This window comes from Salmo salar, chromosome 24 (genome assembly GCF_965601325.2).
Source record: "Salmo salar chromosome 24, fSalSal1, whole genome shotgun sequence".
Taxonomy (NCBI): domain Eukaryota; kingdom Metazoa; phylum Chordata; class Actinopteri; order Salmoniformes; family Salmonidae; genus Salmo; species Salmo salar.
This window is the reverse complement of record NC_138314.1, coordinates 23,095,576-23,105,471: the sequence shown is the minus strand read 5'-3', so window position 1 is coordinate 23,105,471 and position 9,896 is coordinate 23,095,576. Positions and strand designations below refer to the sequence as shown.

Genomic DNA, 9,896 nt, shown 5'->3' with positions numbered 1-9,896 from the left:
GGCTCATTACCGCCGCCATCAGTACATGACGATCATTGCATGTTTTTGGACACGTTGTACCAAATGGCTAAAGTGTAGCTGCATAATATCTCAGTAGGTGGTGGTAATAGCAACAAATGTACTTGGTGTAACGTTAAATCTAAAAAGAAGAAGTGATTATGAACAAGGAAACAATTTTACAGGAAGATAGCTAGCTACTTGGCTGCCTTTTGTTTTTTGCGTAATATCGTTAGTATAAGTCCTCCTTTGGGCGTTTTAGATTGCTTGAACAGATTGTGAGTATCATGTCTTCAGATTTGATATATTATGGGTGTCAGTTCACGTTACTATTTTTTTGAAGTAAATCAACTAGGATTTTAGACTGCTAGCTAGCTTCTGCTGCTAACAGGCCTACGTCGAGGTCTGCGCTTTGTAGCTAGCTAGACTGAAAATTATTGGTCAATTTGTTTTGTTGTTGAGTAATTTAGCTAAGAGATTACGCATTGTGAAAATACTTTAACCTATTTATTTGACACATTGTTACCAGTTGACCTACACTAACGTTATCGGTTTTAGTTAAGTTGGCTGATCATTTCACAGACAGAAGGGCGCTTTGTCAAAACAAAAGCTGTCTGTCATTTGAAGACTGACTTAGCATAGCTATAAATCAGGCACTGACTCCTGGTTGACGACCAAGTGGGAATTGGATGACAATGTATGCACCGCCGGGTACCACTGTCCCCGGAAGCCGGCGAAGGAGAGGGGGTACCGCATTGCCCAAGCAGCCAGAGCGAAGCTTGGCATCTGCCCTCCCCGGAGCACTGTCCATCACGGCTCTATGTACGGCCTTGGCCGAACCAGCTTGGGTCCGAGTTCATGGAGGGACGTGTCCCAAGCAGGAGCTTGGAGTGGCTGATGTCCTGGGATACATTGACCCAAAACTCCTGGAGGGTAAGTAATGATTTTGCCAACAGTGGCTCAAAGCACATACTACCTGTGGTTTGTGTTAACTATCACCAACTTCTTCTTCAGATTATTGTGTGAACTCCCAGACCATCTTGCTGCTAAGGGTCATTGCTGCCTTCTGCTTCCTGGGCATCCTATGCAGCCTGATAGCTTTCCTTTTGGATGTCTTTGGGCCCAAGCACCCTGCCCTCAAGATCACCCGCAGATATGCATTTGCCCACATTCTCACAGGTATGAATGGGTTTGGGCCCTGGACAAGAGAGAAAATGAGCTATTCAGCTAAAGTGTGACAACGATTTCAAGGCAAAGTATAAACTAGGGCTGGTACGATACCAGTATGGCAATATTTTTCTCATGGAAAAAAATGAAAACACAAAGCAGACCAAACTCTTTGGTCCTTTAAAAACCTGCTGTATGTAAATATTGTGTGCTATAGCTTGGAAAATAAATATGTGTGACTCTGGATGACATATTGATGTTTGTTTCCAACATTTGGGCTGTTTTGCTAAATAAGTTAAAAAATAAATTGTTTTGTTTCCTTGCCACAATACTAATGAGTATCACAATACTGGCCCTAGTAGAAACAATGGAAATCAAATAATCCCTTTCCTTTTTTCCCCCTGCCTGCTCTTTCTTTTTATGGTTTTAGTGCTGCAGTGTGCCACAGTAATCGGGTTCTGCTACTGGGCCTCAGAGCTCATCTTGTCGCTACAGCAGCAGCACAAGAAGTACCACGGATCACTCATCTACGTCACGTTTGCCATTAGCTTCTACCTGGTGGCGGGGGCTGGCGGAGCCTCCATTCTGGCCACAGCTGCCAACCTGCTGCGCCACTACCCCACAGAGGAGGAGGAGCAGGCTCTAGAGCTTCTCTCAGAGATGGAGGAGAGCAGTGAAACATATCCTGCCGATTATGACATTGCCAACCAGTTCCAGCCGCCTCCTGCATACACGCCTTAATGTAGCCAGCCCGGCCACTTCTTTCTCTTACATCCTTGCTTCTCTATGAGCATGTCTATTGGCCTTGTCTCAAACACCTACAGATATGTGATCCAAAAACTGTACCTAATGGATATTCTCTGCAAATACTCTGCTTTCTATAATCAACATCAACATAAATGGACACACTTATTTCTTGATTGTGGGTGCTTGAGTGCATGAAAGCTTCCTTTTACGGTGGCAGAGATTCAATACTTGATTCGTATTTTCACCACTGAAGCTACGCTTTTAGGAATTTGCATGTATATGGCATTAAGGACTTGACCCTTACATGTAAAGCAAGAGAAACTGGTAATATATGGGTCGTTATTTTAAGAACTGTTGTACGGTTTGGGTCTACAACTGGTTTATTGAATGATCAGATATGGCGTGAGACTCAACTTAGTGTATGACAGTGTTTTAAGTCATGGCTCGACAAAGGTCAAGTTCGGAAGTTTGGGCTTTCCACAGTGTGGCAGTAGTATTGGGCATTGGTTTGAAGTGTTAAATGATCGCTGAACATCGATCATTTGAGTGAACTTGGTGACTTGCCTGCCATGTGATTACAATTGGACATTTTATCAGTTAAACCTGAAAGGCACCAAGGTTAAACATACACTGAATTATAGACATTTATTTCTCAATTGAAATGGACCATTATTTATTAACTGTCTGTCCCTGGTGTGGTAACTTTTTTTATGTGAATGCAAGGCACTGTTTTGCATTTTATTTAGTCTTAACAGTTGTGCAGTTCTGAACTTGGAAGTCAATAGGTTTTCCATATTAAGTAAGATTGGTTCGTCACAGTAGTAGTAAAAAAAAAAGTTATTTTACATAAACATGGCCAGTGATTGAGGCCCAAATTGTTATGAAAGTAATTCATGGAAAGCCATGAGAAATGTGAAGTTTCTCATGGTTTTGCAATGTACGTTATTCACATTTTTCTTATGTTGGACAAATAGAGGAACATTATTTTCTCTTTTTAACAATTGGCAAAAAGGGTAGCATGCCATTGTAGATGTAGACTCATCCTCTGTCCACAATGCATTGGTCATTTCATAAATTAAATCATTTCACTCAAATGTATCCAACTGAATGACAACTTTTATTTGTACTTTGTGATTACTTAACTTGAGTTATGTGTGTTGTCTGTGCATGAGTTCTTCCCCCTGATCCTCAGGATTGTGAGAATCTTATTGAAATCTTTTGGGATGGAATACTTCACACAAGTAATCTCAACTTGTGTTAGGATTCAGCCTTTTTTTTTCATGTGATTAATAATCTAGTTGTACAAGTGATTTGTTGCTCTTTTGTTTATTTTGATATTGTTTCTTTTATTTTAGCCTTTCTGCTTTACTTTCATAAGTGTGTAGAAATGTTAAGTAAAATATTGTGGACAGTTTATACATAAAGCTGGTCGTATTCTAAATAAAATTAAATGTCAAATTTTGTTTTAACTAATTGCATTCAATCTTAGAACTAGAAATGAAGAGATTCATTCCTAAACGCTATATATGCAGTTTCAGAAATGTTGGCAAATTAGCATTTTTTTGGTTTAAAGAACTTATGAAAGAGAGTGGTGTATATTTTCCCCCATATAATCATGGCATGGAATTGTTAAATGACAGTTTTCAAACAAATACATATCAGTAAATGGTTTCATTTCAGAGAGACAATCATATTTTTTGGCAAAATGATATATGTCCGCCTCACTCTCAGAGAAGGAAAGAAGCGCTGCAAGGTTTTACAGTCAAATGTTTTAATAAAGAACTATGCAATTGAATAATACAGTAATATGAGATCTGTATGTAAAATATACAAGATAAGAACATTCCATTCCAGCTAAACAATGGATCTAAGCTATAGTGTTTTGTGACAAAACCAATTTTTAATACACATCTAAAATCAGTGTTGGGGAAACTACTTCATACAGGAAGAAGTTAAGCTACACTAAAGCTACTCTTAAGCAATAGTTATTTGGTAAAAAATGTATCTATATCTGAAATGTCATAGAGTACAAATTGCAAGAACTGATCACTCTGTAGTCCGATGTTAACAAAATGTGATTTTGCCTGTTAAAGATGCAATATGCAGAAATTGCTATGCCATTTCCTGGTTGCTAAAATTCAAATAGTTTGCCTAATTTCAGTTTTTGTTACAAAACAAGCATAGTGTAGTGTTGAAATAGCGCACATAGAACAGATCTAACGCTTCTTAGACTTGCTTTCAATGAGAGTGATATCTACAACTCACATTTCAAAGTGAATTTGCTCGGGTCGCAAAAAAAGTTACATATTGCAGCTTTAAACACAAAGTGAGAATTAAGCTCACAAAAAGTGTTTCACGTGAGAATTAGGCAGGTCTGAAGAAAGGAAATTCTTACCTACAGTGCACCTATATTTTGGGAGGGCAAAAAAGGGTAGTGTGTAGTTCCAATAGTTGGCTATACCTCTACATGGCAAAAAAAAGTAGCCTAATTAACTACTGAAAACACTACCAAAATTTGAATCTAGTTCCAACTACCACCAAGCTACTGCAAAATGTAATTAAATTACTAGTTGAACTACATGTAGTTTACCACTGCCCAATAATGTCTAAAATCTATGAATTTAAAATCTGAGAAGAGTAATATTTTACAGACACATAAAGGTAGCTAGCTACCCATAAGCATTTATTTCTGATGAAAAAAACAAGTGAAAAATTGGTCTATATCGTGTTTTGGAAATAAACTAGTACAGTGGAGGCTGCTGAGGGGAGAATGGCTCATAATAATAGCTGGGATGGAGTAGAATGTATGGAATGGAGTGAATGGAATGGTATGAAAACCGTGTTTTTGATACCATTCCATTTACTCCATTCCAGCCATTATTATGAGCCATTCTCCCCTTAGCAGCCTCCACTGCTATTGAAATGTAGGCTGCACACAATATTTATGCAATCATGTGTGGATGTCTTGAGCCATGTGTGGTCTACAATATAATTAGGAATTAGAATACTAGAATGGACATGAACCTTACGATGGGATAAAGGTCAGGGAGTTGATCAACCATGGTTTGTCTGTGCTGTGATAAGATATTGTGTAAAATAATGAATTTGAAGAATGTATCTGCACTGTATGTTTGTTAGCTAGCTATCCAGACAGTTTTAGACGAATGATTCGATACATTCTTTCACATTAACTGCCAATATGCCAGCATTCCATTCAAACAATGAGGTCACAGCAATAGACTGGCTGAAATCAGTTGATAGGACTTGGACAAGTTGTAGATGCAACAAGTACTGATATTTGGTGCGTTCGTAAATTTACTCTGGAGCACTCAGAGTGCGCTCTGGGCGTTCGTAAATTGAGAGCGTTGTCAGATTGTCCGTTTGTAAATTCAGAGTATTTCACTCTCGGAGCGTTTTGCTCTCGGAGTGTTTAGAGCGCAACCTGGAAGCTCTGGCCGAGGAGTAGGGTTGATCCGAGCGTTCTGACCTCACAACTGCAGTCAAGCACCCAAGCTAACTGGCTAAAGCTAGCTAGCTTGTTAGCTACTTCTAGACATAAATGAGAGAACACCTCACTCTAACCATTTTACTTGCCCTAGCAGAGCTGGTTAGGCTGTTTTCATGGTATCCAGAGCGTTGGTGACTGTTACTGTGCTGCTGGCAACAATTTAATGAAGCTTTTTTTGCCGATGTTTACTGACACTGGCCAAATTCAACGGGTGTTAAGCGTTCGTAAATGAATCGTTATTCTGCGCTCTGGAACACTCAGAAGAGAGTCAGAGCGAATTTACGAACGCACCCATTGTATCATATAATAGCGTACACAGTTTTCCAAGAAAACAAAAATGCAGACATTTATGGTCTGTTTACAAATATTTTATAGGAGATTTATACAGAAAATGTGTATAAACCCATTTAAACTGTATTTATAATTAAATGACAATATTTTGGGTTGACAATAATTATATTACACCATTTCTGATATCATGACTTACTTTTATGTTCGTGCATAAATAAAATCAAGGTTATGCCTCTACTGCCATTTATTCCAATTAGACTGGTTTGGAGTTCTCATTAACAATATGACTGTCATTTTAACTCCATTCTAGAACTTTGAGGGATTATGACATAACCACTCTAGTAATTTAACAGGATCTATGCTGACTGTCGGTTGCTATGGTAACAACTGTTTTGTTGAAGGGAGGCAAAATTGAGACGTCAGGAAGTAAGTCGAGCAGTGCAGAGTCCAGTCTTTTGAAGCTGAAATGTTAATGATAAGAGAAATGTCAGCATGAACAGCCTAATCAGGACCTATTGGCCTATCTAAAAAGTTACGTATTTTTTCATGATCGTGGTCCTCTGCCATGTGTGGCTCTTGGTGCTATAAACCTAGGCTACCATGCTGCTAAGAGATATGCAGCCTAATTTTACCCAGTGGTGGGCTTGGACCGAAATAGGTGCTTGTACTTGTTTAATTTGGGCGGGTACTTTTATATTTAGGTGAACGAACTCTGCAATACTTTTAAGCTAATATTCTATAAGAAGTGCACTAACTCATGCAGTAGACCAGTTTAGGTACCGGTAGTTCACTACATTCCGGTGAGCTCCTGCCCAAGTCAAGCACTGATTTTACCATTTTAAAATGGCAAGCATTGATAGCCAGATTCATATGTAGTGTCAAGTGGTACGTTAGCTAATAGTCAGGCGTGTTGTATTTTCTACTATCGTGTCAAAAAATAGCAGTCCGGAACCTGCCCCACTGGTCCCATGTCGGATGTCCCCGAAAATTACCCCGTGACTGGCCACCCAATCCTCCACAAATGATGGACTCAGAAAGTTTAACTTTTCGATGCGCCATGGATTTTGACATTAGACGAGTTGCATCATTGAAGAAGGATGTTTTATTCCTACAAAAACAGCACAGAGAAACACTGAGGAAACTGCATGAGGAAATCGAAGAATTAAAACGTGAAAATAAAGGTATAAAGTTAAATGCATCATGAGTATCCTAGTATGCTACTGTATTATTAAATAGTGTTGTAACACCCCTAATAATTGATTTATTCAATTTGCAGAACTGCACTATCAGTTGATAATGGAGCCACAACAATCTGAAGGTATGAGTAGGCCTATGCCTGATATTTTCTTCTGTAGTTCTTTTCCTCCCACACCATCATGCTATTAGGGAACAAATTGTAAGTGTCCCTCCCTATTGAAATGTATTATTATACACCCCACCCTTTTCCCCTTGTGGTTTAGTATCTCCAAGATGCAGATCTCAAACACAACAGCCCAGCTACATAGAGCAGACCAGCCATCCTCTGCATGGTCTGCCATCTCCATCAGCAAATCTAAGGTAATCATCACACTTAACACCTATAATATCTTTCTTACATATCATTAATAATAAAACACTTTGGTGGAAGTGTTGATTGAACATTTTCTTTATTTTCCTGCACACTCGCATGCAGAGTGGATACAGCAAGCACATCTAATCTTTTAAGATCAGATTTAAATGCAAAATCAAAAAAGGGGTTGATCACATCCTTGCTTCCCCTGCGGATTGATGGTGGTCCATCTCACTCCCCCTGTGCCCCCACCCTACAGGAGTGTGAGGTCATCATCAGACAGCTCTGTAAAAACAACAACTTGCAGTCCCAGGAGGTAGGCTACAGAGAGGACCCTACTGTATCATGTTCTGCTCTCATTCCATGTCAGAATGTAAGAACACCATGTCACGTTTAATCTTAGAATGTTAAAACTCTCTTCTCTCAACTTGTGTTTCAGCTGCTACGTGTGAAGGCCATCCTCAAAGACATAATAGTCAACAACAAGAAAATGTCCCAGGAGGCTTACACACTGACCAAGGCCTACCTCTCTGATGCAGACAGGTGAAATAGCCTACACAATTTATCAAAATGTTTTGAAAAACTCATCCCTAAAATAGTTTTCATATTGAATTATTTATTTCAGAGACAAAGACATTGGAATGTTTCCAAAACTACCTCTCAAGTCGCTGCCAAAAAAACTGTAAGTCAGTCATGCTATTTATAGTGTTATTGAATGTGCTCCATGCTATTACTTAAAATAAGCATATTATTTTTGCCTTCTGAAGGCCCCCAGCCCCGATTGGCATGAGAGAAAGAGTAATCTTGCCAGCCATCAAACAGAGCCTAAACTCCAGAATAGCAGAGAGGCAGAAGAAGGCACAAGCTGTGCTGAGATCCCGTCTGAGAAGAGTGGTGCAGTAGGACACAGCATTATCATCACAAATTATGCATCCCTCAGTTTTGAACCGAGTGTGTTGTCTGTGAATAAAGTAAAGGTGTAAAGTCTGAGAATGATACACTCTTGAGTTCCATCTCACTAACTGTGACCAATAAAATGAACATGAGTGTAAACTGGATAGTTCAGGACCCTGTTCAATACTTCAATGTGAAATAATAATGTTACATTCTGGTGCATTCAGAATAAAACCATTTATTCAATACAAACATATAAAAATGACAATAAGAACAACCAAATGTGCAGATATTTAAACCCAGTTGGGAAAAAAACAAAAAAATGTTTTTCAAAAATGCAGATGTGCTCCAAATGTACAGATTTACAGCCGCTCCTTAAGTATAGTACAGGCTTCGATTCCTTTTTTATTTTCCTTTTTTGGTTACTGTAAAACAGTTCCAGTATAAAGTACAGTTTTGTCATTACATAACAGAAGTCAGGACACAATTTTGTGCATAAAATGTACAACAATAAATGGAGACTTCTTATTCCAACATATAATTAATCTTAATTGAGTATATTCACAGTGTGGTTTTCACATCAATGATGTGAATTTGCATGTAAACATTGTTGCATATCAAAACCCATGTTAATAAATATACAATAATGCTAATTATGCTTGTAGTACAAAAGATAAAAAATAAAAGTGTAGATGATTAAAATATATACAGTACTTAATCTCAAACCATATTGTTATACTTGATCTCCAATAATTTAATATATGCTTAATTTGGGAATATGTTTAACCATATTTGTGAACGGTGAACTACCTTATTTTTGACAAAGGTAAAGCAAAGATGATACACAACCTTTCCCTGTCATGAACAACATAAGATATTTTTAAATTTATGTCAAGAAATGTCAGCATGAATTCTTTTTCATATGATAGAGGATTAGGATGTTGAGTTTTTAATGGTACCAAATATATAAGGTTTAATTGTCTAGGGCTACAGTACATGAACACATTTACACTGTTAACTCTTACACGCAATCACTCAACACTTTCCTGTTAGTCTGAAATACTCTGCCGAGAAAACTGAGGATGATTACAAACACATAAATGAGGGAGATTCACCTGTGACAAGATTGTAATTAATAAAAAAAAAAAGGTTTTCTACCCAGGTAATGATGAGCTACCCACTGTAACAATGCAATACAAAGATGAAGGCTCGCTCACTCAAAGCACAATCCATTTTCCTTGGGGAAAATGCAAAATAGTGTTTGTGTTGATTACACAAAACACAAGAAATATAAATATCCAGCATCTCAGATATTGATACACAAGTATCAATATCTGTGGCAATTGGTGTGTACGATGTGCGCCATATGATCAAGCAGCATATCCGGTCTGTCAGTTGGTTATACTTTTGACATTGTTCTGTCCACAGAAGATCCAGTTGAACTGTTGAGGATATGGATTTTGTACATATAAAAATTAGGTATCATGAAGCTTCAATAAAGATATCCAGCATTTATCGAGGACCACAGTGCTGTATTCTGCGCATCTGAGAAACTATTTGCTTGCTTTCTTTGAAATATCTGAAACACAAAATGATAGAATACAGCACACTGTTAAATACATTCCCAGGACAAACAATGCATCAAAATACTGCAAGATTATCATTCCATTAGCTAGTACTGCCTGTCTTTGTACCTGACAATTTTCATCCATCTGTTGTGAAATTGTGCATTGCTTAAAAAGA

General features: G+C 38.1%; 3 protein-coding genes across 4 annotated transcripts in view; 2 read left to right on the top strand and 1 right to left on the bottom strand.

Annotated features, from left to right (window-relative positions):
- The first annotated feature begins 137 nt into the window (after positions 1 to 137).
- On the top strand, positions 138 to 3,369 carry LOC106585551 (transmembrane protein 127). Its single transcript, XM_014171894.3, has 3 exons — positions 138 to 930; positions 1,012 to 1,176; positions 1,595 to 3,369. Exons 1-3 carry the CDS (start codon positions 687 to 689, stop codon positions 1,903 to 1,905), a joined length of 720 nt encoding a protein of 239 aa, XP_014027369.1. The 5' UTR covers positions 138 to 686; the 3' UTR covers positions 1,906 to 3,369.
- Positions 3,370 to 6,097: 2,728 nt separating this feature from the next.
- On the top strand, positions 6,098 to 8,287 carry LOC106585553 (coiled-coil domain-containing protein 74A). 2 transcript variants are annotated; one of them, XM_014171904.3, is made up of 8 exons: positions 6,098 to 6,136; positions 6,652 to 6,891; positions 6,987 to 7,028; positions 7,171 to 7,267; positions 7,519 to 7,575; positions 7,699 to 7,802; positions 7,885 to 7,941; positions 8,027 to 8,287. In XM_014171904.3, the coding sequence occupies exons 4-8, from the start codon at positions 7,181 to 7,183 to the stop codon at positions 8,160 to 8,162; spliced, it is 441 nt and encodes a 146-aa protein (XP_014027379.1). In that variant the 5' UTR covers positions 6,098 to 6,136; positions 6,652 to 6,891; positions 6,987 to 7,028; positions 7,171 to 7,180; the 3' UTR covers positions 8,163 to 8,287. The 2 variants fall into 2 exon arrangements, with proteins under 2 accessions (XP_014027379.1, XP_014027375.1); XM_014171900.3 differs by lacking the exon at positions 6,098 to 6,136 and having other exon boundaries at positions 6,145 to 6,891; positions 7,383 to 7,575.
- An 84-nt stretch (positions 8,288 to 8,371) lies between these two features.
- The window catches only part of LOC106585552 (uncharacterized), a 68,869-nt gene continuing 67,344 nt past the window's right edge, over positions 8,372 to 9,896 (bottom strand). Inside the window, exon 22 of the mRNA XM_014171895.3 lies at positions 8,372 to 9,732. The gene's annotated coding sequence lies outside the window, so the exon portion shown is untranslated. The remainder of the gene's footprint in view (positions 9,733 to 9,896) is intronic.